Source organism: Clytia hemisphaerica, unplaced genomic scaffold (genome assembly GCF_902728285.1).
Source record: "Clytia hemisphaerica strain Z4C2 unplaced genomic scaffold, Clytia hemisphaerica genome assembly, whole genome shotgun sequence".
NCBI lineage: Eukaryota > Metazoa > Cnidaria > Hydrozoa > Leptothecata > Clytiidae > Clytia > Clytia hemisphaerica.
Window position 1 is genome coordinate 1,401,200 of NW_027104390.1, and position 27,761 is coordinate 1,428,960.

A 27,761-nucleotide genomic window follows, 5' to 3' on the forward strand; every position below is an offset into this window, starting at 1 on the left:
GTCAAAATTTCAAACTGGAAAGACATTTTTCTTTGTTTTAATGTCTTCAATTAAAAACCAGTAAATTTTTATTGAGGCCAGCTCGCTGTTCTTATTTTTATCTGGCACTTTGAACCCTTAACTTGTGTTTTTGTCCACTCTTAAACTTTTTTTAAATATAAAAACCAGTAAAATTTTGCTTAGGCTCGGCTGTTCTTATTTTTTTGGAACTTTGAGCTTCAAATTGTTCTTATTTATAGGGTGTGATTAAGATATTTTAGGCGTTATACCCAATTTTTACAACTTTAACTCCTAAATTGCTTGAAATTTAGTAATTTCAGGCTCAACATTGTTCTTAAATTGCTCTCATAAAAAAAGTGTATTTTTGAAGCAAAATTGAAGCTTGCAAAAAAATATAGCAGACTATATACATATCCCATTTTTACTAACTAAATGCATTTATTAGATAAGTCTTTATAATGAAACCAATGCTATTATTCTTAAATTGCAAAATTGATAATTTCTTTTAAGGTTTGGCTCTATATTATTCGTAACACTTATTGAATGGTCTACATTTGAATTGAAAATGATTTAAAAATGAACAAATACCTTTGTTCTCTTTGAATGCTGAAAGATGTGTTATTGCAGTATAGTAGCTCACCAAGGCATATTGCACCCTGGCATGCACCACTGTGACAATGCTCATGTCAAACTAAAAAATCACACTTAGATTTTTACAAACAAACCAACTGTGCCATTAATCTGAAAATGAAAAATATGTTATGTAGGTTCACTTTAAACTATGGTTTCAACCAAGCCAAACTACATAACAGAGAAACAAAATGTATAACAAACTATACCACCTTGCACCTTCTCTTGACTTTTTAGGGGTCATCTGAAAATATTATGAAACAACTAGATAGTGTCCGAGGGGGGGGGGGGTAGTGAAAAATCTACAAATTTGCCTTGTCCGGGGGGGGGGGTAAAAGTTGCTCTGTTTGAGGGTAATTTTGATTGGCCATGGGGTCAACTAATGCTTGTCAGGGGGGTTAGACCTACTGTCCCATATTCAATTTTTTTCTGGAAAAGCCCATGATTGTCATCCTGTGCATTTTGAAAGATTACTTATAGAGGGGAAAACAAATATCACTGAAAGCAAACCTTGTTTGGAAAGATAATTTTCAGTTGCTGATAAACTTAGATAAGAATAAAATTAAAAGAGATTCTTATGACAATCCTTCTATAATCTTCAATACTTTTCAATTATCAAAGAATCGAATTCACTTACCGATACGATCGTTACAATCTCCGAATTATCCGAATTTGTCACATGACTTCGATGACCACGACAGTGTTATCAAAATATGGTTGATTTTGTATGCTCCATTTTGATCGGAGAGGATTTGAAAGCAAGTTTATGTATCCTTAAGTTTCTTATTTTTCCATTAAAATTTCACATAAGTTTTAAATCTTTCTAATAAATATTGCGCCTAAAAAATCTCCAATAAATAATGTGTACATTTTAATATTTTTAACCTAAATGATAAAAATTTGGATCGCTTCATAATTTCATAATTATTAATGTCGAAATAATTTGGAAAGTATTTTTAAAAATTAAATTCTACATATTTCCAGAAAAAAATCGCAACAATGTAGTTTTTTATTCATCGCACTTCTATGGGATCCAAAGCATCTAAAGGACCATAAGTATGCCCTATTGTATTCCAACAGCTGATTGTCAATACGTCACTTTCAACCAATCAGCTGTTGGGTCCGTGGAAGACATTGTAATACCAAAACAAGTAAATTGGACAAAGTCTCAGCGTCAAAGGTTCAACTCATTTTTCATTAGCCATGTATGGATTTCTGATATACCAGAAATGAAACAAATCGGACAATAGGCCAATAGTATCTAAAATTACTAATTCTTCTTACTTCCCAAGAAGAGCAGAAAAGAAATTCAAGCAGAATCATTTAATTATGAACATGCAAGGGCAATCTGAAAACACTGCAGTTGGTGACTGTGTACATGATACGGTGCAAAGAAATGTTATAAAGTATTCATCACCATCTCATTGGGACGAGATGGAATTTTTACAAGCTCTTATTTGATTTGGTTGGTCGTTAACCAGTAATTTTGATATTTTTTTATTAAAGAAGTCATTTTTATTACTTCAAAATAACCAATTATTAAATTATCTTATAAAAACTCCATCTCATCTGATCCCATTACCACACCAAAGCTGCTGATTCCAAAGAATATCCAAAGATATTGGTCACAAGAATCATTAACAAGTTCCAAACTTACTGTCAAGGGTAATCAATAAATACAAATGGGTTATTCCAAGTTCCAAGGTTATTCCAGGAAACAGTTTTACCCCAAATATCGAGGAGGCTTCATTTCTCGTTCACAGCGTACCCTCAAAATTTTGGAAAATCCAGGGAGATCGGTGAAACAAAGACATTAGCGAGTTTATGTATTTGCACTTTTCAGAGTGACTGAGTCGCAGTTCTGATCCGCAAAATTGAGGACGGTAAAAGTCAGAAGCTTACCGTATTCGTCGCAGAAAAATACATAAACTCCAAGGAGGGGGTTACTCAAAACGTTGCCAAATTTTAGCAGGGTCTCTCAAATTTCGCAGAACTCCAAAAAGCTGACCAAGAATGACCTCGACAATCTTCTGGAAATAGCTCAATGAATAAAAATTGACAGACTCGAACTCATTCTTCTTTAAGTGATGGTATCTTACTCAGCAACTTTTGGCAATGCCGACTTGCACTGACACTGAACGTACTGTGAGCAGACGAGGCTCTGGAGACGTTACTACTGCTCGGTGTAGATGAAGCCATAAAGAAATCCAATTTGTCTTGTAAACCAGCGTTGATAAGAATCTGTGACGTAAAACAGTGGTCAAAGTTTCTTGTTTTAGAAGGAAAACTGGACTTTGCACGACAAAGTATCATAAAATCTTCAATTCGTGATATTCATGATGTAATATTTTCCACGGAAACAGCTTGGTTTGTCTCCAGCTAAAATTTCTTAAATTTGCCACTACTGGCAAAGAAAAAACCGGGTCATTCCGTAGAAAACATACATCATGATTGCAGGCAGCACCATCTTTCCGTTCGGGAAATATTTCCCGTTAAGGCAATACTTGCCATTTCGATAAAGTGTTAGCCGATTGTCTTACACTTAGATAAATGAAAAGAATTCACGCATTAAAATCTGTGTGTTGAACGGTGAAAAAGAATGCGGATATTATATTTTGATTTTTCTCACATTAAAATTAGTATAATTGTTACCTTTTTACACTGTGTGTTTCTGAAGTACAACCTTAAAGCCCATAATGCATGTTCTTGAACTTGTGTATCCTCATCAGAGCATGCGCAATCGAGTAAACTGAAGAAAAAAAACAAACAAAATACCAGGTGTTTCAAAAGAAATTTACAAGTTTGAATTAAGATTGTGAAAAAAACTCAAAATATTATATATCTAAACTTTCCACCATCAGAAAGTAGGAAAGGCCAACTTAAATCTTATGATGATTTTTCGGAAAATATCTTTTTCGAATTTTCTTTTATAACTTTTGAACACGTGAAGCTAATTTAAAGTAGAATAGCTCAAAATTCACGTTAGTCTATCCTTTTTAAAATGGTGAAAAGTTTGAATCTATAACATTTTTAGTTTTTTCACTTCAAACACTTTTTTCTGAAACATCCGGTATAACAATAACAAGAGCATAAAAATGGGAACGCAGTTCATATAAATAAATCCCTTATTTTATCCACATCCACTATGTAATTTTGCAGAATTAGAGTTTGATTTAACCAAAAAACTCTCCCAAGGGCCTCATCGGGAGGCTCTGAGTTCACCTGTTATGTTATATTTCTGCCAGAGTAATTGCAGCCAACTGGATAAAACAACAGTGTAAGCTTAGCTGTAGAATTGGAAGAACAGTCTTACCGTACTGGAACTTTGTTTTCAATCAGGGTCGGAAATAATATGGGAGAGTGTCGGACAAGATTTCCGAGTGCAACTAAAAACAAAATGAAATATACAGAATAGACGGTTGGACGAGTCAAGCTGGAACAAAACGTTGTTTCAACGTTCGAAAGGAACTTCTGCTGAACGTTCAATGGACGAACGTTTCAGTTGAAAGCAAAAGGATAAAAAAATATGAATCAGGATAAAAGATAGCAATGAAAGTAACGAAAGTAGACAAAAGTCGAAGTTACCGAAATCCTCGAGGAAACATAGAAGAGTGTGTTTTTCAGTTAAATTAGTTATATATTATTTTTTTAAATGTTGAATTTCGGGCCCCACATACCGTCAATCTATAAACCGACTGCCTCCGGGATCTTACTATTAATCGGATTAACTTTCGCAATTTCGCGAATTTTTGCCATTTTTGCGAAATTTAAACTCGCGAAAACGAACGAGTGAGATTCCTGACTCACGAAATTTAATCCACCACAAAATCTTTAAAATCGTATTTTCGGCGGAGAAACCAGTCTAAGGTATCCATTTGTGACAAAAAATGGCCATTTTTTTCAGCTATTATTTTTTTCAGCTGTTTTCAGGCTTGTTCGCGAAATTAAATCCACGCGAAATTTAATTAAATTAAAGCATACGCTTATAGCAGAGATGACAGATTTCAGAAGAAGCAGCGTCAATTGGCAGCGTTTGAGCCTATTGTGACTCTGTTTTGGCTATAACTTTTAATTGCGACAATTTCAATTGATGATGTAAACAAGACTTCATCTTAGAATTATAACATATCTGGAAATGATGAATACCTACCAGCAGCGTTGGAGCGTATCTTTGGAATGTTATCGTTCAATAAGTGGACCAATATGGAAATGCAACTCGATAAAATGTGATACAACTCGTCATTGTGGTATGCCAAGTTGCCAATGATTAAACTTATCGCCTGTGGGATGAAAATATCATGAGAAATTAAGATGTCATTTTTGCTATTAACAACACCTAACTACTTTAATGGGAGAAATTTTCACGGGGATAAAATTTCGCGGTCAAGCTCACCGGTGAAACTATTTTAAGATTTCGCGGGGACTTAATTTTGCGGATTACATCATCGGGAGATAATATTTTCAAGATTTCGTGTCTTTATACTGCCAAATCATATATGTTCGTTGTCAAAATCAGCATTATTAGCGCTTCTTTAATCTGACATTTTTTGAGTTTTTTTTTTTAAAGAAATTCGCGGATAAGACCTTTCCAGATTTACATTGGGACTTAATTTCGCGGGTGAAACCGAAATCCGCGAAATCCGCGAAATTTAATCTCCGTGAAAAATGATCACCTTAAAGGGCTATACTCAAGGCTAACTTAAGGCTGAAGCTTTTCTGATGAGCACATCAGTGTTTATCAGGTTTATTTGGCTCGATTACATGATAATTTTGAGATTTAACCAATCAGATTGATTGTTGAATGGACTTTTAGATAGTTAGCCGTAGGATAAGCACGGTATCGTGTCAGGTAAGGATCAGTCCTAAATCCAGACTTCCTTTTGAAATGATGAAATCTTGTTAGTTGAAAAGCAAGTCATGTGACTGTCTGTTGACGTTGTTTTAGATGGGTGCGATTTTGACGTTCTATGACAGCCGCGTCAAGTACTATTTTTGCATGAAGTACGAAGTATTTGGTATGACACGGCCGGAAATTGAAGCAATAGCTTTGCGCAACGTTGCCTACCTTTGCACTACGGTCACTAAATCAAATAATTGGGTGGCAAATGAAAACATAATACCTGAAGAGAACTAATTTTCGCGGGAACTAATATTGGCGGAACCTATTTCTAGAGTGCGAGGATACTAAATTGGCGCATTTTGTGGAACTAATTTTTGCGGTTAACACCCACTTTTTGCCGAAATTCTTTCATATTCCTAGGTTTTTTTTAGGATCTTTAGTAAAAATTGCATTTCGCAGAACTAATTTTCGGTAGACATCCAAAAAATTAGATCTGCGAAAATTTACTCCCCCTTAAGGTAATATCCAGTGATTTTAATTTTTTTTTTTAACTGTAGAATGTGCCACTACCTTTCTAATAGCAGCATCTTGACTTTGAAGTAATTCAAATAGTGTTGGATGGACCTTCATCCTGAAAAAGGGAACAAAATAATATTAAAGATATAAACAAAGATTTTAATATTTCTTTTATTCCCGGGGAAGGTGGCGCACAAATAACCCTTTCTTTGCTAAGATGTAAGCTGCCAAGGACGAGTTAGAAAAAAGAATAAAAGCTAAAAATTCATTCCAATCGGACCGGCGTAAAAAGGGAACCATAAAAACTTCACTCTAATTTTTGAAGTCTTTTTACAAATAACCCAGGAGTAGTTTCATATCAAAACGCGGTGTCTACATATTGTTATATTGTGCTGATATAAGCAAAAAATGTTTTTCTTTTCCTCTTTCTGACCAGTCTTGCTCCAATCTTTTTCCTGTGGAAATGTTACCAAAAAAGATAACAGCATGTTTGCATATCACCGTGAAATGATTTAAAGAGGATAAAAAATTCGAAATATTTACTCACCTGACAATATCTCCATAAAGATCACTCGAGTGTTTCAATGTGTTTGCAATAACCATAGCAGCCCGAACGACTAGCCTTGAATCCTCATCGTGTAGTAACAAAAATAGCCTTGAAAAACCTATAAGTAACAGTTGGCAATATCTAGTAGCCATTATAAAAAACCTGGTCTGGTAATAATCTATTGTGTTAGCTTTATTGTCAAATTTTCATTTTTTATACCTTATTGGTATATATTTTCGCGTGTTACAGATTTTTGCGAATCGCGAAATTTTTTCGAAAAAACGTGTTTCGCGTGTATTAAATTTCGCGATTGCCGACTTCTGGAAAATTTTCGCGTGTAATAAATTTCGCGATTCACTAAACTAGGTATTTTCAGAAAGTGGGAATATAAAGCAAGAAAAAGACTGATTTTGCTTGAAACACAACGTTTTTGATGTAAAAAACTAACAAAATACTAAGAAAAAATTTTTCGCGTGTATTTAATTTCGCGATTTTGTAATTTTGAAAAATTTAAGCAGTATTAAATTTCGCGAAAATTGACCAAAAAACTGACGAAATTAAGTACCCGCGAAAATTTGTAACACGCGAAAATATATACCAATAAGGTAAATAAAAGGAAAGTTGCGATATGCACACTTTTTGATCACGTTACCATTTTTTGATTCTTGGGTTTATTTTCTAGTCACATGATCAAAAAATATGCAAAGCAAATCTATTTACGTACAAAAGCTCTAACTGTCAATATAATAAGAAAGAAACAAAAGCCTTCCAGACCGGGCTAAAGAGAATTTGGGAGAATTTAAAAATGTTTCGTTTGTTTTCAAAAGCCTTTACAGACCAGGGTATTTTTTAATGACCATGATTTGGGAACCTACCAATACTATCCTTTATTTGATAACTATTTTTAAAAGTAGGGTCAGTAGAAATAAAATATACTTGCTAATATGTGGAAACCATGTTAGCAAATTTAGACTAAATCTCTTTAGAGTGATTTCCACAACTGCCAATATTTTCCCAAAGAGACTAGTTGTCAATTAGAACAGGTGTTGGTAAATAGCTTACCGTTTTCTTGCTCAAAGATTCTTGAAACAACTCTTGAAGTATCAGCCGACTGGCGCGCTAGATGACTCATAACAGCCAAAACATCACACCGTATAGCGTTATCGCTGCTTGAGAACAACAAATCTTTGAACAGCATATCAAAATTTTCCGGTCCGTTTAAAAGACTTTTCAGTTGCGATATGAACATCTCGTCTGTTAACACCAAACGGGCAATCAAACCTACAACAATCGAAGTTTCCTCTTGGTTGTCAATCATACTTGGTTTAGACAGCAAAAAAAACAGCGATCCTATAGTTGAGCTTTGATATAACGAACATAGAATCTCATACAAGAGACTTTGATCAAGATCCAACGCAAACGGAAGACATAGAATTTTAATCACATTTTCAGTAAGTGTGTCCACTCTATCTATATTGTCCGTGAGACCATTCCCACTACAATATTTCACTTTTTCGTCATCTTTTATCTGTAGTAATGCACTTACAACGAACATTAAACTCGGTAAATCATTTTCTGCAATACGGCTGTAAAAAGAGCTTGGAAATTTACTGAATATGTTCACCAGTAAGGAAACAAGCTGTGATAGGCTTTGATAGGATATCAGATTCCATTTGAAGTATTGGTAAGGTTGGTCTTCTTCCATTGAGTCCTCAGCCAAACAATATATGATTTGATTTAAGATTTGGAGAATCGAGTCTTCGCATAAACCCTCTATTTGAGTAAATAATGATATTAAACCATCATAGAATCCATATTTCATTGGCAATTCTATGTCTGGTGATGTGGTTTTTGTGGTTATCATTTTTTTAGCAAATTGCTGGTGTAATAAATTGTTGTCTTTGGTGTTTTGTGATTGTTGGAAAGATATTAGTAGAAAGAAAAGAGATTCGTTTGTTAAGAGTATTGATTGCTCGTATCTATCTTCGGTTTCATCGAGGGGTAGTTTCAAGTATTCAGTTTGCAATGTCTGGACTGACGGAAGCCTGTGAACAAAGAAGGAACGAAATATAGCTGAGGGGGCTAGCTTCATCTCCTATATAGTATTTGAAGCCACACATATTTCCTACATAATTTACCAGGCCCATTTATGGCTAGAATTCGAAAAGTACATTTTGTGTTTGTTATCAAAGCTACAATTGAAGTCATAACATTTGAGAAAAAAGGAAATTCCCACGAATTCTTACCACCACAAACGATTTGGAAGCGCTCTAGAATAGGTTGGACCATTTGAATAAATTTATCAAATAGCCCAAAAGCAACTTTCTCGCCCGAACTTTAAACTGCTAAAAACGAGAAATTAACCAAAATTCTCAATATATTTTGACCGAGATTGTAGCTTATTCGATTATCTATACTGAATGCAACAGAATGGACTAAAGAACAGATCCGGGATTCCAAGGTTAAAGACACTGGAGCCTTAAAGCATTTAAACAATAGCTTTTTAACATTGGAAGGCATTCAATAAAACATCCAAATAAGTGGATTCAATTTCGGGCTGGTGAATGTTCGCAATTTTCGAGAATTTTGGCCATTTTCGCGAAATTTAGTTCTCAGAATAAAAACATACTGGTTTAAAATTTTACTTCGTCCGCAATGCTGAATTGAATTGAAATTTAGTTCTCGCGAAAAATTGAAAATCCCAATTTCGACCAAAAACCCTAGGAAAATGAAAGAAATTAGGTGAAAAAAGAGGCTGATTCACGCGAAATTTTTAGATTCTTGATTCGCGAAAAAAGTTCATGCGAAAATTTATCCACTTTACAAAGATTCATTCCTTTTCAGTTTCAAGAAGAAAAAAATCTTACTTGAATGTGGTGGTCTTTTTCAATGAAGAATGCATGAGCAATATCAAACGAAGTAGCTGTTCTTTTGACGCATGACTTTGATTTGCAGTCAGCAAAATGGATATATTTGGAACATGTTTCAATAAGTAAGTTAATACAGCTTCATCGGTGATTATGATTTGTAGCATTCGGCATGCTTGCTCAATATTCAGTTGATGGTTTAAATCACTGGTTACACTATCCAATATCCACTTTGCTTGACCTTTGATGAATAATTGGTTCACATTAATGTCCATAGACTTGTCTGTTTGAATAATTTTCGATACGATGAAGTATATGGAACTTCGTAACGGTTGTAGTCTAGCAAGTTGTTTCATGGTTAAAAACTCAATAATTTCATTGCTGTTTAAAATGGCTTTGTTATTCTCTGGAGAGGCTTTGAAAAGCGAATCCATTGTTTTGAGAACGGACATTTTGAGTCTGTGATGTTTATCGTGTGGATACTTTAAGCAACCAAGAAACGATTCGAAATAAGATCCAATATCGAACAAAGTCTTTCTTGAAGAAGTCTTCAGAATTTGAAAAATCAAGTTTAGCAAATCCACAATATCTACTAGACATGATAAGTACCAGTTTTCGGTGATGTCTTTGGTAACAGTAAATTTTTGTATCATTTCAGGACTTTGTTGGAGAATATCACAGTTGCAGATTAAGTCGATTTTGGAATCATCAGATACTTTCGAGTCGATACAATTACGAATTATACCTAAAGTAAAACGATTTTTTGAAAAATGTAAATGATACGGGTCATAATTATATGGTTGATTACATTTAGCTTAGATTTGTAAAGGACGAGCGGGGCGATAAATCCGTAATAGCCCCGCTTTTTTGTAATCGCCCTGATGTAAACAAAAATTTCTATTGGTTGAAAGAAAAGTATCGTACGATATTTTGATTGGTTAACAAAATATCGTAAGAAATTTTTAAGCCAATCAAAATAAGAGTGTCAGTCGAATGCTTTTTTATAGTTTCGAATGTTTTTATAAGTTTCGAAAAGAATAGCGATTGAGTGTTCTTCAATTCTTTTTTTGACCATATAATTAACGCAGAATAACATGGTATTCTCGGGTGATTTTGGATTAATAACCCCTCGTTTCATTGAAAACACTTCAAAATATTTTGAAATGTTTTCAATGAACCTTATTAATCCCAAATCACCCTCTAAACCATGTTATTACTAGTACAAATTTGTTCGAATACTACAATACAATTATCATCATACATCTTAATATTATATTACCTTTCTCGAATAAGTGCGTTTATTAAAAATCTTTACCGCAGAGGAGGGGCGTTTATTCGAGAGGGCGTTTAAGAGAAAGAGGAATTTATTCGAAGTAGTACTGGAACAAGAAGAAAAATCCTGAAAGGACAATTCTAATAACAAGGCAGTAATCAAAATAAGAAACAGAAAGTAAGAAGGTTTTTTTATGAATTTAACACATTTATCGCTTAGAAGCTTAACTAACACTACTCTCGGGTACTTAATAGCCGTCCCCCCCGCTAATTAATTTTTCGAAAATTTTCCACCCAGGACATTCTTATTCCAACCCCCCCGCTTATTAATTTTTGGGAAAATGTTTTTAAAAGTTCCCTTTTTTGTCCTAATTCAGCTGTATTAGCCTCCTTTTCAAAAATTTTCCACCCAGGACATTTTTATTCCAACCCCCCCGCTTATTAAGTTTTGAAATTTTTTCCAACCCCCCCGCTTATTCCAACCCCCCCGGCTATTAGGTACCCGAGAGTATTTGGTTATGAAAGTAGAATACATAAATCCTTAACACTATTATGTGGTATTATCATCTGCCTCGTGTATGAAAATTCTTGTTTTTACTTTCTTGTTTCCAAAATTACATGAAGAGCGATTTCATGCATGTGTGTTTTTCTGCGACGGAGACGGTTGTGTCTAGAACCTGATTGACCGATGACGCAGCACTTTTAACGTCCTCGATTTTTCAGGTCAGAACTGCGGGTTGTCGAATCAGTCACTCCGTCGACCTCTAAAGTGATAAACTCACTATTAACTGAGAATTCAGTGAAATCAACTTACAAAGTATGAGTTTTAGCCTTGATCCTCCTTCCATGATTCCTTGGTAGACTTGATCCAACGCTTCGTTCAAACCTTCTTTAATTCTCCCATCATTTCCCTGCATAAATTCTTCTATTTCTTTGAGATTGTTCAACTTGCGGAACGTTTCGGTGTACTCTAACGTTAGATTCCATTCTTCATCCATATCCTAAGGGTTCAATAAGTAAGTAAGTCTGCAACCGCAGTCGGAACCCGACTCCTCTTTTTCGCTTATTAAAGAAGGTAAGGGAAGTGCCACTCTTCATACGTCAGGGCTTAAATTGCTGAGCATCAGCAGAGAGCATCAAGTACTGGGAATTTTTAGTATGAACCAGCTGGGGGTTGAACCAACAACCTTGCGCACCATAGCCGGATGTTCTACCACTGCACTACGGTCGCTTCAATGGGTTCAATATTTCATGAATAGTAATGGGATGTTCCATTATATATCCGAACAGGGGGGGGGGGGGCTGGACGAATATTTTCTAGTCAAGAAAGTTCTTGAAAATACGTGCGGATATCCCCTGCAAAATTAGCAAAATTCTCCTTGGAAAAATTCGTCTTCATACCTGAAAGTGAGAATGGACGAACTAAAATCAGTCTTTTACCCCCTTGGAAGTTGACTTTTTACACCCCTGTAAAAGTGGAAGAACTTTGCTTAGACAATTTTGTTTGGAAATCTTTCACGGGTTACCTCTTGGAAATGTTCCTCCAGCCCCCTTGTATGGATATAAAATGAAAGTCCTTTCTGTGAACTGAAATTAAAAGGTATTTCATTGTTTCTTTTTTCTATAACGAGTGTGCCGGCTGCAAAGAAAACGGAATTTAAGGAAAAACTACAGTAGTCACTTTGACTCGAACCTCTATAACTCGAATGTTTCCATAGTCTCGTCCCTTCTTGTTAAAAGTGCCTTAAAAACCTTATTCCATTAACCCGGAATTTCCTCAACTCAAACAAATTTGAGTTCCCTGTGTGGGTTCGAGTTATGTAAACTCCACTGTACATAAACATATATTACAAAATCTGTTCCCCAATTAAATACCATATCACACATTAATAAGAGTTTTTCTCATCACAATCTTAAGAAAACTAAACCAATTTAAAACTCGTTAAGTCTCTCTTGATATAAGACCATGAGCATGAAAGGTCTTTAAGAAAAACCTTAAAAACTGTGAGTGAATTCTAACCTCATCCGTAGTAGAGGATTGTTTTTCTTTTTCATCTTTCATCATGGAAGTCTGCTGTTTTTGTTCATCTTCTGTCTTCACCATCTCCATAGCAACATCAGTAGTACGCGAAGAACCAGCTGTTAGGAGACGGTCAATCTCCGCTTCTCGACTGAAATCTGTACTTATTCGACCGTGGTTCGCATCCATGGGTGAGATAGCTGTTGACATGTCCATCAGAGAATCTAGAGGAGAAGAATGTCACAAATGTCACAAATGAATCTAGATATTAGGAATCAGAATTTTAAATGATTGAAAGTCTACACAATAGACAGTTTCAGGATTTTAGAGTTACTTTCTGCCCTTTTGAATCTTTTAATCTTTGTTTCATTAATCAGCACGAAGTTTAAAAGTTTAGATTTTAGAATTTCAGCTACATTTTTCCAGGTGAAAGTTGCGTAGCCTATCCATTCGGGTTTTTAAAATAAAGTGGAGTCTCCATAACTCGAACCTACACAGGGAACACACATTTGTTCGAGGTATGGAGTAAGCTTTATAAGGCATTGTTAACTGAAGGGAATTGAAAACTTGTTCGAGTTATAGAGGTTCGAGTTCCCTAAGGAAACTAATTTTCACGGTGCAAGGGTATGAAATTGACATATTTGTGGAACTAATTTTTGCGGTTGACACCCACTTTTTGTCGAAATTCTTTCATTTTCCTAGGAGTTTTCGAGAGTTCATAGTAAAAATTGCATTTCAAGGAAATTAGTTCCCGCGAAAATTAGTTCCCTTATCTGTAATTATCTTTACCTTTCTCCGTCTGTTTACTCTTTTCGTCATCTTCTATAGTTGAAGCTTTCCTTGAGATTCGTTCTTGCAATCGTTCTTTTTGTGACATTTGTACCAGAGCTGGTTTTTGTGAACTCGTCACTTCCTTATTTTGTTGTTTCTCTTCCTCCTTCTTTGTGCTTTCTCCTCTTCGTTCTGTTTCTTCTTCGTTGTTCTTTCCATCTTTCTTGTTCTCCTTGTTTTGGTTCTTTTGCAAGCGCTCGACCCATGATGGTCCTTTTTTCTTTTGCATTTGCTGAAAGCCAGTCAGGGAAAGATTAAACACTTTATTTCGATTATAGACCATACAATTTTATATCCAAACAGGGGGTGGATGAACTTTTTTCAGGGGATACTCCGAAGATGAATTTCCAGGGAGTCTGAGGAAAGTGTTTACTTTTCTAGGGGGTAAAAGATATTGGTAAAACTTCAAAGGGGGTAAAAAGTCTGGTTTAACATCGTCCACAATCACGTTAAGGCATGTAGAAGAATTCTTCCAAGGTTTTTTTTTTTTCATTTTCCAGGGGGTTATCCACTCATTTTATTCTCCTCAGGTTATTAGATTAATCCAATTTGGATTGTTAGACAGCTATAAATGAGACTCGAACCCGAACCCGAACCCGAACCCCCTGGCTCTTTGTAAAAAGAAATTGAGGCTGACGACAAAAATTTATTAAAGTACTGAGGAAAAAAAACACAGTTATCAGGTTTATCATAAAATCTTCACCTCTCTTAATATTTAAAGTTTATTTAAAACAAATTGACTCACTTTCATTTCGCGAGCTTTTTTGACAGCTGTTTTATCTGGTTGAAATGCTGATGGTGGTATTGGTCCAGCTTCAAGAGAATCAACTGAAAGAAAAATTAATAATGAAAAAAATAATAGTCGTGCTTCCATACCTCAAAAAACCTCTCTTTTCCTCGTATTCAAACATGAAAGGGGGGTGGAGGATATAACATTTTTTTTTGGAAATTCACCCCCGACCCCCCTGGACATTGTGACTTTTGACCCCCGTACAGCAGGCCAAACCTCTGGACAAGAATTAGTTGACCCCCTGGACATTTAAAATTACCCTCAAACAGAGCAAAATTACCCCCAAATAGAGCAAGTCTACCCATAGGACAAGGCAAATTTCGTAGATTTTCACTAACCCCCCCCCGGACACTATATTATTCTCCCTCCCCATTGTTACTCTCGTTATAGACACTAATGAAATACTAATAAAGAGATAAAGTTGATAAATGGAATCGCCGTTATTGCTGATCAAGTGGATGATCTAGGTGATTGTTTTGGTCAAGTGTTTAGATGCTGTGAAAGACGGATCCTGTTTAACAGATACGTGTGGATGCTGTGGAAGACAGATCCTGTGATATTTATGTTGTGTTGATGTGGATGCTGTGTCCGACAGATCCAATCACGATTGTTTTATATAGACTGTTCCTGTTGATATTTGTTACTGTTAATATTCGTTCCTGTTGGTATTTGGCTTCCTGTTGTCATATCTTCTGATTGGCGTTATTGCAGCACGCATTCCAGTGGCTTGTATGATCTTCGATCTATCTCTTGGAGAAGAACACTGATATCTGGTGAGTCAATTATTTACTATTCAACACCCATGTACGAACATTTTTTGGAAAAGCCAAATGCTTCTTTATATGATTCACGTTTTAGAAGTCAGCTTTGGCTCGGTATTACATTAGCGAGTTTATGTATCTACCCTTTTGAGGACAGCGCGGAATGACTGAGAAACTTGAGAATATCCTGTAGTTCTGACCCGCAAAATCAACGATTTTGCGTCGTCCTCAGTCAGTCAGTCAGGATCTATACTAATCAAAAACTGACTGACTCTGTTGCAGGAAATCGCCATACATAAACTCGCTATTTTTAATTTTGAGCCCCTTTTAAATTGACAAAATTTGATACCGTTTATGAAATCTCTGATGAAGGGATGGAAAAGCAGTTTGGGCCATGTTGCTCGTTGAGTGGGATCCTTCGTTAGTAAACCCTCCAGAAAATTCTAAAAAGTAAAAATATCTTCGTTGGTAAGCTCTAGTTTAGACAACCGACTTTCTGACCTGCCTATTCTAGCTGTTAGAGTAGGAAAAATTGGGCAGAAAGTTGGCAGTTAAAATCTTTGCCTGAAAAAGATCGAAAGAAGTCATTGCATGGATTGACTTTAGACAAACAGCTTTCTGCCAACTTTAATTCCCAATTAGAATAGACATGGCAAAAAGTGAACCGTCTAAATTAGAGCTAGGTATTGTTTGAGAGGGAAAAAAATGTTCAAAGTTGTTAGACAAAGTGTTTATGGATGTTTTAATGGAGCTCTTCTGTGAAATAGACTTAAAAAATCGTGCACTTAAACCAGTACATCTATTCATGAGTCTGTTTGCTTATTCTGCAAAAACATTCCGCACAGCTCCATAAAAAACGCAGACAATTCATTCCAATTCTTATTCGACACTTTGCAGTCAAAACATTGTGAACTCTCTGGTCATTAAAATGTTTTATTAAATTTTGGTGATTGGTTGAATAACTGCAATCTTTACGCTAGCTCAGCGTTTTTGAAGCAGCGATTAAGACCTCGGAAAACATAACGTCCATCTGGCTTTAAAAACTCTTCTTCGCTCACACATTAATTAATGTTTAAGTCTAAGCTTGGTTAATGTTTAGTGATGGCCTATACCAATCCCGGGGGAGTACCCTTTCATACCTTAAAAGTCCCTAAGGGGTAAAAATTGGAATTTAAAGTCTCTCACAGGGTCTTGAAATCACTGAAATCGAGAATTTCCTTCAAAAGTTTTGACCAAATTGTGTCAAAAATCGCCGTAATTTTTGATAAAAACCTCTCAAAGAAGTTCAAAAATGTCAAAAATATTTTTCTCAAGGGTCGATTTTTTATTTGATCTTACGCTTTTTCTCTTTTTTATAATTTTGCAGAAGAATCGTTCCACTATGGTTATTAATCAAAGAATCGTCCACTATGGTTTTTAATCAAAGAAAGGTGACAAGGATACCGAGGATAAATTGATACAGTGAAATCTTTTTGAACTCGTACTTTTACAACTCCTTTACCTGAGCAAGTTTTATTGTCTCTTCAGTTTACACTGCCTCAGAAACGTCACTTTATAACTTGAAATCCTTAACTCAAACAAATCTGTGTTCCCCGTGCGTCCTCATCGAGTTATGAAGGCTCCAGCATACTTACTCTAAATACAGGATTCATGTCTGAGGGCCATTTGATTGGATCTTTCTTGATCAAACTGACTAGTTGAAAGATGCTATTGGTATAGAAAGGTGGATTGCCAACGTAAAGTTCATACAAAATGCATCCCAGAGACCTAAAACAGATGGAAAGTGAGCATGTCTGTTACCTTATAACACTTATATTACTAATTAATTATTTAACGAGGGGGAAATGAGTGCGACAACTAAGCGACAACTAATTAACGCGGGAGGCAGGGTTTCCAATAAACGGTTGCAATTAAAGCGATGGTAACCGATTCGCGTTAATAACTTGAATCGTTAAATAAGTGTAATAAGGTTATCAATAGAATGGTATTTTTGCGTCTTTCCTAAAGACTATTTTCCCGTGAAATTTAACGGCTTCCTTCATGCTGAACATATAGATTAATTTTCCTCATAATGACATTTTAGGTTACGTTCTTCTCGTTTCAGACCTTCTTATTTGGAGATAACAATACGCGACCATAGATCGGGAAGCTTAACTAGCAAACTTGAATTTAAAGCGCCCGTAGGTCGTGGGTTCAATCTCCAGCCGGGTCACACCGAAGAATTCGAGCTTTACTTTACAAAAATGGTACTTGTTGCCTCTCTGTTAGATGTCCAGCAATCCAGGGAGAAAGAGGGGCCTTCGGGTCAACTCCGATATACGAAATTGGTGATAATCGCATAATGTATTTACAAAGTTTCTTACCAAAGATCTGATGTATGGTCATATGGTTTCTCTTCCACAAGCTCTGGTGACATGTAGAGGGGTGTGCCCTAAAGAAAGTCAAATTGTGCTATTGATGGTAACTTATACCAATAATCCACATGTCTTGTTAAGTTATGCATAATTTCTATCATTATGGAAGCAAACGTTCCAATCTGTAAAACACACCTCTTTAGTCCTAAAAGTTATAAAGGGATTCGGGCCATATCCTATCGGGGAGAATAAGAGTCACCCTTTTATGAGAGGATCAAGCATATGGCGTTGAACTTTCCTTCAATATGTACTGAAAGATATTTTTTCAAAAAGCACATTTCTCTAGTCCGGAGAGAGTAAAATAAGGGCTTACCTTAATGGAAGTCAGTACTAGTGTTTGAAAACTCATTGCACGAGCGAACCTATAGTTAAACAATAAAAATATGAAATAATACGTCAAAAGCATATGGATAACAATAACATTGAATCTAAAGCCCGAAAGGCTAGAGAGGAATCTCCAACCTTTAAATTAAGGCCTTGAGATTACACTGCATTTAAATTGACAGACTGAATTCAGCACTTCCTTTGTTTTCACGCGGTTTTTCAAAATCTTAAGATATATTTGACTTTCAATCCGGCGTAAGTGAAACAAAAAACGATGGTCACGCGTTTCAGATGTGAAATAAGCGGCTTCATTATCCGTCCAATACTGTAGCCAATAGTCTCATCTCTACGGGGCTTTCAGCTCAACTATACTGACCTTTTTAAAAACCCTAGTAAAAATAGTTTTTTTAAATCAGTCCAATAAAATCGATTTTTAAAAGAGTAAGTACCTTGATGTGACTATTCGATATGGGTGATCATTTTTTTAAACACGCAATAATAGCATTGTATTATAAATTGACCCACATCGAGTAGTGGTACCTTAAGACTATTGTAAGCAATCAACATTGGGCTGTTCCATAAAAAAACATATAGGGGGTGGACGAACCTTTTCAAGTCAAAAGAAATCATTGAAAATGTGTGGATAACCCCTGGAAAATGGCAAAATTTTCAAAAGTACCCTTGGAAAAATTCTTTTCATACCTTAAAGCGAGAGAGTGGACGAACTAAAATCAATCTTAATTAGCCCCTGGAAATTTTAGAATCACTTTTTACCCCCTTGGAAAAAAGAAAAAATACCCCCTGGAAATATTTCTCAGATTACCCTCTGGAAATATTCATCCAACCCCCCCTGCATGGATATAAAACAGAATGGCCCATTTCCAGAAATACTCTTTACCCTTTATGTTGAGGAGGTGTGACGTTCAAAAAATCCGTAGGGTGGTTAGTAAAATGAGGTGGGAAATCTAGGGTGGTCAGTAAAACGAGGTTGAAAATTCAGGGTGGTCCAAAACCGAGGACGAAAATCCAGGTGATCAACTTTTTCAAAACAGATCTCCTCAACATAGGAAGTAAAGTTTTTTCTGGAATAGCCCATTCTTCGATTGGTAAATTTTTTGGAAAAAATTGATTGCATCAATGAGTCTACTGTACGCCACTAACCCGCTAATTCTTCCGAATGGGGGAAAAAAACGGGAAGAATTCACTCAAATTTTTTCTGCCCGTTTGGGAAGATTCTTCCTCATCGGAAAGATGAAGAGTGACTGATTTTTTGGCGAAGCTGTACAATGGCCGGCGAAAGTTGAAACTTTTTTGAGGTGTCCATTGCAAAATAAATTCTATTCCAACGACTATCGAAAAATTACAACTTGACACAACGGAACAATTTGGTTATACCCGAAATCGCAGAGTTTGACATCTCCAGTTTTGGTCAGTAAAATATTTTGTGGTTTCATATCCCTATGAAGGATGCGATGTGAATGTAAATAATATAACGCTTCGCACAACTGCGCTGCTATCTTTTGAACCTAAAATGAATAAATAAGACAGAAAAAAGTGTTAAGGCCGGACTCCACTTTCACGCGAAATGGGCGACAATTCTTTTCTTAACCTTTTTTGCCTGAAGAAAAGATTACGTCATAAAGTTTCGCGCAAACAGAAAAAAAGTTGAAGGAAGTTCTACTTTTTTCATCCGTTACGTCAATTTCTACCAATGGAATTGCTTCATTTTTCAACCGACCAATAACCTTAAAAAAGCGTCAAAAAGTTTTCGCACAAAAGTAGAGACCGGCCTTTAGACAACCTTCAGTAGTTCATCAAGACTCAGAAGTAAAAACACAACACAACCTTTTTGCCTTAGGTTTCATATGTAAAGGTCATAAATTTAAATGATCATTCAACGTATTTCCTACCATTTGCTGACACGGTATTTTTAAACAAAAATGATTCTATTGGATTCTTTTAGTAATTCTGCTTTGTCAGCATAGAGGTGCGCCCTCATTCTATATCAGAAAAATGAATATATTTAACGGTTGGAAATTTTTCGAAAATCGTAATAAGTATCGAAAGTAAAACTTGAGGAGGAATACACCTCTTCGACCGTAGTCGCGCGGTCAGGCGCGTGCCACTTTATTATTTAATTTACCACCCTAAACTCGATCCAATCCTTTTTTTACACTTTTTTCTACTGTCTATAAAAAAAGACTGAAGGTTTTAGGGTGGTAAAATGGTCAAAAAAGATGCCCGCGCGGCAATTGGCAGCTACGGTCGAAAAGGTGTATTTTAAAATTAAAGTGACTTACCTGTGCTTCAGGTATCTTGAGATCATCTTCGAGTATTTGAAATAATTCACCTTCAGCGTACTCAATAACAACACAAACCTAATAATGAAAAGAAGTAAAGGTAGAAACTCTTTAAGTCGAACTTATATAACTCGAAGTCGAACCTCTATAAGTCGAACCTCTATAACTCGAACAAATTTCATGGTCTCTTAAGTTAACAATGCCTTATAAACATTACTCCATAATTCGAAATTTCCACAACTCGGAACCTTTAGATTCCGAATGTCTCTCTAACCTCGAACACGAACAAGTTTGAAGACCCCTTCAGTTAACAATGCCTTATAAACCTTACTCCGTAATTCGAAATTTCCACAACTCGGAACCTTTAGATTCCGAATGTCTCCCTAACCTCGAACACGAACAAGTTTGAAGACCCCTTCAGTTAACAATGCCTTATAAACCTTACTCCGTAATTCGAAATTTCCACAACTCGGAACCTTTAGATTCCGAATGACTCCCTAACCTCGAATACGAACAAGTTTGAAGACCCCTTCAGTTAACAATGCCTTATAAACATTACTCCATAATTCGAAATTTCCACAACTCGGAACCTTTAGATTCCGAATGTCTCCCTAACCTCGAACACGAACAAGTTTGAAGACCCCTTCAGTTAACAATGCCTTATAAACCTTACTCCATAATTCGAAATTTCCACAACTCGGAACCTTTAGATTCCGAATGTCTCTCTAACCTCGAACACGAACAAGTTTGAAGACCCCTTCAGTTAACAATGCCTTATAAACATTACCCTATAACTCAAAATTTCCTCGGATAAAGATAAGCCCAACTGAAAGCATACCTTTAGACGTAACGGATTAAAAACGGATCGCCATCATTTTTGTTAAGGATAAGGAGTTTCCATATTGGTTTTAGAATGTTTTAGAGCAAGAAAAGGGACTAGTTCCGTTCCGATTTTGGTTATGTACCCGGTTGTAGGAGAGGGTGACACTCTTTTCTCTTTTTAATTGCTTAGCATTAAGCTGAGCGGTAGCCTTTGGTATGACTCCGGCCAGGAATTGAGGCCACAACCTCGCACACCGTAGCTGATTAAATATTGACTGAAAATTTAGATTCTATATTTGGCAAATATGACTTTTATGAGATATTTTAGTTACTTGAGCTCGTCTTCGTTCATTTTGTTAGGATTGAAAATTCAATGGAGAAAAAGTTTCCCATATTTGATATTTGTACCATATTACTTCGAATAAACACCCCTCCCAAAAAATCAAAAAGAAATTAATAAACGCCCGGGCCCCCGGGGCGTTGATTCGGTGTCTGCTTAATTGCGTGGCTGCAAAAAAAATATTTTCATCACATCACATATTTATTAGAATTTCATTGTTTTTTAAACTGATATCATTTTGATTCTAATTTCAGAAAAGTCAAAGAGAAAGGTTAAAAGTAAAAATAAAATTGAAAATCATGAAAAACTAAATTAAATTATGAAAAAATCATGAAAAATTATCATCCTTTTCATTTTCATTTTCAACAACAAAACATGTTATTTATATATCAAAAATAAGATTTATATTTTTGTCGAAAAATATCAAGTTCGCGATATACATGTGAAAAACAGCTTGCACAAATAATCAACGCAGTGAGGCAGATCGCTAGAGCACAGTTGTAACACCAAGTTAATAATTGATAATTTTCATGTTCTTTCGACTTAGAAAATCATGTTTTTTTTTTCAAAGCTAAACGTTGTAATTGGAACTAAGCACAATCGCGGGAAATTTTCAGGATCTACATGAATGAATTGGATTTTGAGCAATTACGGCTATGCTTTTGTAGAGTCTTGAATCGTTACAGCAGATTTATAACTATTTTACGCGATGCGTTTTTGGATTACTTACAAGCTGAAAATTGAAAATTGATCCATTTTAGGATGCAAAATCATGCTTACCAAAAAATTGCGATGCACTTTCTATCCCTTATTTCGATGCCTGTAAATCGAGTCATTCTAAAAGCTTCTGTTTTGCCTTTTATAGTATATAGTATAATAATGCTCCGAACAGGTCTTATTTACGCCATGCTAAATACACAACAATGGGAGGTGTTTGTCTTTCGTTTTCAATCGCAGTAGCCTTGTGATTAGCCTGGAAGCAATGGCGTGGTGGGTAAATTTTTCTGGGGTGGCCAAGCAAAATTTAGCGCCCTTTTTAGAGATCTTTTGCTTTTGGCGCCCCCTCTCTATACATTTAATTTACTAACGAATACAAACATTTGATAATAGAAAAACTAAATCATAAACACAAAGAGTGTGTGAGCAAAGCGAGCCAGCGAGATTTTTGAGGTGATAAGGGGCGCCATTTTTTGGTTTTTAAATTGCCGATCTTTCGATAAGGGCGTCTGAAAAATCCTTCTTGGCACCCCTTTTTTTCGGCGCCCCTTCTCAAAAGGGCTCCGCTGGTGAGGCTCACATGGCTCCCCTGCCATCACGCCACTGCCTGGAAGACTGGATCAATAAAAACAAGCGTCCCAGTCTCTTAAGATAAATCCCAGATCTAATTGTGTTCCCAATTTGAATTTCAGACCAAAGAAAGAAAGGAAGCTTCTACGCCAAAAAAATGGCTCAAAAACTCTTAATCACTCTTTGCCTTGCATTATCAACCCAATCAATTCAAACAAGACATTATCATGTTATTGGCATATTCTCGACATGTGACGACCAAACCGATCAGGAAATCGTCCTCAACAACAGCAGTCAGCGTACCAAAGATATCGAACCATTGGTCTACCAGACTCTAATCAAAGATGTTATGACAAGAAACTGTTTACCTTTAGAAGATAAAAAAGACTATTGCGAACGGTTCACCGAGTATGTGGCTTACACGGAATATAAAGTATGTCAGAATCCAGAACTAATACTCCAAGCTAGCTTAGAGCTCATTTTTGACCCGCTATACCGGAATACACAAAACGAATCTAACATTATACTCGTTTTGACTCATCTAGACGAAAGTTCACTGAAAACACTTATATCAATGATGCTACCTGACTTTAAGTCATTAAGAATCGTATCTTTAAATAAGAATTATGGACTTGATTATTTCTGGGCAAAGAATCAGAGGATTGAAGAGCCTTTTCAGAGAAAACCACATGAAGCTTGGTTAGCTTTATTGGAGTTCTACAACTGGGAGACGATTGCAGTATTCTTTTTGAAGCGAAACGTTTCAACAAATGCTGTCGACCAAGAAGCTTATACAAACTTTATGAAAAGTATAAAAGGTTTAAAAGTATGTTATATCGAACAAGAAGTCAACATGGCTAGCTTAACGGATTATAATCAGGTTATCCACAATATCAAGATGGAAGGACATTTCAGTTACGGCAAACCGAAAATCTTGTTCGGTGATCGCAAAGATCAAATGAAGTTCGTCAGGGACGCCGAGTTTGACTTTGACGAATCGTTACGTCACTTTTGGATTCTCCATAACATTTTTAACGCCTTTAAAAACAGTAACAAAAAAGCTGATAATTACATTTCAATAGATACTGGTAAGCAATATTGGGTACGAAAAAGTTTGGCCGGTAAATACCAAAACTTATCTTCCTTGGGTAATGCATCACGATTTACCAGCCATGGGATAAACGTTGAAAATCATTTAAGTTTTATCTACTACATGAGAACGAACTGTTTTAAATATGTGCATAAATACAATCTTCACATATTGAGGAACGCCGCAGGTGGTATTATAAAAAGCTGGAATCGAATTTCAGTAACATTCGTCACTAAATACGCAGGTAGCTTTACATTGACTTTCATTAAAGGAAGAGGTACTAAAGATATGGAATGGCTGGCCAACCAACCGCAGACAACCGTTCAAAACTACGAAGGGCAATTTACAAAGTGTGAACGGTTGGTGTGTCCTTCAGGGCGGTTTCATACTTTTGGGCGGCGTTATCCGCCCATTGAAACAATATGGAATCACTCAGTAGGTTGGACTTGCAACAATTGTCCGCCAAGCACTTTCAAAGATTCAATTGGTGACTTGCCATGCATAAAATGCCCAAAATTGATGTTTTCAAATAAAGAAAGAACATATTGTTACGATCCGTACAAACTCTCATACACTAACATATCTAATACAAGGATGGTTCAATTATTTGTGGCCTTAAGTTCGATTCTTGCACTATGGATAATAGGGATTTTAACACTCTTTATCACCTTTAGAAAAACTCCCGTTGTTTGCGCCAAAGACTTCAAATTATCTATACTCCATTTAACATTGCAACTTCTCTTGGTGGTATCCTCAATTTACAGTTTTCAAGGAAAAACAACTCGTATTCGCTGTATAACACAACCAGCATCGATATGTTTACTAAACACGACCTCATTATCAATCATATTAGTCAAATCACAAAAGCTCTTACAAGTATTCCAAAGTAAAGTGAAATTGAAGCAGCGAGAAATGCGAAAATTGACTTTACAACAATTCACTGTTGTCTTGGTGAATTTAACTATATCATCAATGCTTCTTTTCATCTCTTTGAATATCATAGGATTTGAAATTTCAGCATTTAATGACCCAACAACTTTGATTCGACGATTTCAATGTGACATGAGCATCCACATAGACATTCAGATTGGATTTCAAATCTGTTTACAAATAGCGTGTTTCGTTCCTGCTTTTCGATCGAGAAAATTACCAAGTGTTTACAATGATGCCATGACAACAGTATATCTCTGCTTCACTTTAGTCATGCTCAACTTAACCATGTATCCTATACAATTTTTCCAGAAAACTATTGACGATAAAATCTACGTTCAGTGGGCTTTCACACTCAAAAACGTCTTTGCTACCATTTTGATTTATTACACACCGAGTTTACACGTCATACTGTGTAAAAAGAGGAAAAATACTAAAGAGTATTTCCGCCAAAAGACAATGGAATCTGTGACGAAACGCGTGAGAGCTTTGACTGCATGATAATTTTTGCTATATTCATTATTTCCCAGCGCAAAATTTCTAATAAGATATTAAAATATGAATGTTATCCAGTCTAAAATCCTTACTAACTCGCTCCATGAGCTTAGAATGATATGAAAATGTATCATGTCTGGAACCTCCCCCCTGGCATGAGGGGGGGGGCTAAAAGGTCGAGCAGCAATTGGTACCTGATTTTAGCCTGTGGCTAGGGGGGACTAACCATGTTAGGGGTCACCTAAATTTTTTCAGATGGACCTGGGGGCTAGATTCTATGTTTGGTGATTGAATTATAAGCAGCTTACCAGACCATAGGTTGGCACTTTCTCATCTTATATTTTAATCTAAGCAATGCTCAAAAACTGACGATTTGGTATCTAACAAATTATCTGCAGTACCGTAGCAACTGGGGGGAGGGGCAAGGGGGCTATGCCCCCAATAATTTTTTCAAAAATGGTTATTTTGCAAAATGCAAAGTTTTTCTTTTTTAATTTGTCATAATTGTCTTATAAGTGCATGTTTTGAGTGCATTTTCAAGCAATCTAGGGCTCAAATTTTCAAAATTTTCCCCTTGGGCCAAACCATGGTTGCCCCTCGCGGTGTCACTAAACTTTAGCCCCCCTAATATGAAAATGCTTCCTACGGCACTGATCCGTAAAAATTCTTTAATCCTGTTGCATTTACTTAGATAAAAAATCTGTCTGGAAAGGGATCTGCATCCTGACTTACAAAACCTTGATAATCTGGCATGAACCTTCAGTACTTAGCTTATCTCTCATTTCTTAGGGCATTTATTCTATTTAGCAATAAGCTAAACTAACTGCTGTATTTGTTTGATTGTTTGAAAAGGATTTTCGAAAAAATTTGACGTGTCATTGGCTTGGGGGTCACCTAAGTTCTTAGGGGGCACCTAAAACCTGCTGCCAAGCCATGTGTATATTCGAATTACGGAAAAATTCGAATAGAAGAGTTTCGAATTAGAGAGAGATAACTAGAAAAACATATTTGCAAATTACTTAATTTCAAGAAGGTTTTGTTATACTTTGACCAGAGGAATATAAAGAGATGGAAAAACAGTTTCTTGAAAACAATGGAAAAACGGCATAAATAAATTGACATAAATTTGGGTTATAAGTAATAGTTATCGGACAGTTGCGAGTACAATTTATGAGAAATATTTTACGAGTTCCGAGATTTTTCCGTACAATATACGGAAAATCCGGAACGAGTGAAATATTTCCATATTGTACGAGCAAATTCTGTACCGATAACTATTACTTATAACCCAAATGTATGTCAATTTATTTATGCCGTTTTTCAATTGTTTTCAAGAAACTGTTTTTCCATCTCTTTATTGTTCTGTACCGATACAATAATACGTTTGTCAACTGGTATATCGTCAACTTGAAAAATATGAACAAACTTTCCCTCGATTTGTGTTTTTTCCTATCTTTTGTTTTTTTCACTTTCTGTAATTTAATGAAATCAACATCAAAACATTCGAAAATTATTCGAATGGTCATTAAAAATTGAAAAAGATCTTTTGACAACTTTTGTGTGTATTGAGAGGAAAAATATCTATCATGTTTCGCTTACCAGACCCTTTTTTTGAACGCGGTCACGTTTTTAGCCAATTCGATTTTTTCTAGTTAGTTATCACACGGTACCAAGTACAATATGGGATATACTCTTCGAGTTCAGTATTTTTGTCATATTTTTCGAGCCTTTAGGCGAGTGAAAGTGTGATAACTGGTTTATCGTCAACTTGAAAAATATAAACAAACAACTTTCTCCCTCCATTTGTCTTTCTCTATGTTTTGTTTTGTTTTCACTTCCTGTATTTTGGTGAAATCAACATCAACACATTCGAAAATGGTTCGAATGCTCATGAAAAGATCAAAACACTCTAATTTGACAACTGTTTAAAGGATACAAAGTTTAAAATACGATCTCTCGCTTACCAGACCTCCTTTTTGAGTGAAGTCTTGTATTGTATGGTATAATATGAAATACAGCATTTATGTACGTTTTCAGCCCATTAAATTGTTCATATTTTTCATGTTGACGATAAGTTTAGTTATATTTTTACGAACCTCTCTCTCAGTTTCGAAGGAATCCAATAAAGAGACGATATTCTTGTGTTTCAACTTGCTCATGATTTCAATTTCACGGTGAAGATTTTTCAATTCTTTTTGTGATCGATTATTCTTCGGGATAAATTTCAACGCTACAAGCTATGGATAGAAAAAAAGATGATTGTTTAGATTCATGAATTACCCTCTCAAAACAACTTTGAAAATTTTTATTATGATATCTCAACAAAGTGTTTCCAGCTTCTTTAATATCCTTCTTTCCCCTCCTGGGTCAGAAAATTTGCTAATCTCTGTATTTGATCAATATCCCTGACTTTTTTAAGAATAGTTTTTAGTTTCTCAATTCATAGGTTCAGGCTGGCTCAGGAAGCCTCGAAAAGTTAATGAATGTTCTTATAGAAAAGACTCATAAAAAGAACAACTCGTAATATTGTTTTTACCTGGCCTGTATGCTTTTTTCTTCCTTTGTAAACTTTGCCAAATGATCCTTCTCCAATGAGATCAAGTACATGGTAATCACAAGCCATCTTTGGCATCATCTTCTTAAATATGTCCTGTTTGTTTACTTTTCTTGCTGTTGAAAATTCAC

The 27,761-nt window shown here is 35.7% G+C and overlaps 1 protein-coding gene across 1 annotated transcript; it reads right to left on the reverse strand.

The window, feature by feature from the left end:
- Positions 1-2,259: 2,259 nt before the first annotated feature.
- Positions 2,260-27,761, reverse strand: LOC136819868 (serine/threonine-protein kinase 36-like). Its single transcript, XM_067076118.1, has 20 exons — positions 27,613-27,761; positions 27,173-27,313; positions 20,113-20,190; positions 19,208-19,338; positions 17,802-17,850; positions 17,438-17,505; positions 16,709-16,841; positions 15,424-15,517; positions 14,269-14,351; positions 13,482-13,755; positions 12,693-12,916; positions 11,487-11,673; positions 9,401-10,145; positions 7,596-8,578; positions 6,534-6,651; positions 6,041-6,101; positions 4,781-4,910; positions 3,944-4,016; positions 3,283-3,379; positions 2,260-2,871 (listed from the first exon to the last, which is right to left on the reverse strand). Exons 1-20 carry the CDS (start codon positions 27,709-27,711, stop codon positions 2,701-2,703), a joined length of 3,939 nt encoding a protein of 1,312 aa, XP_066932219.1. The 5' UTR covers positions 27,712-27,761; the 3' UTR covers positions 2,260-2,700.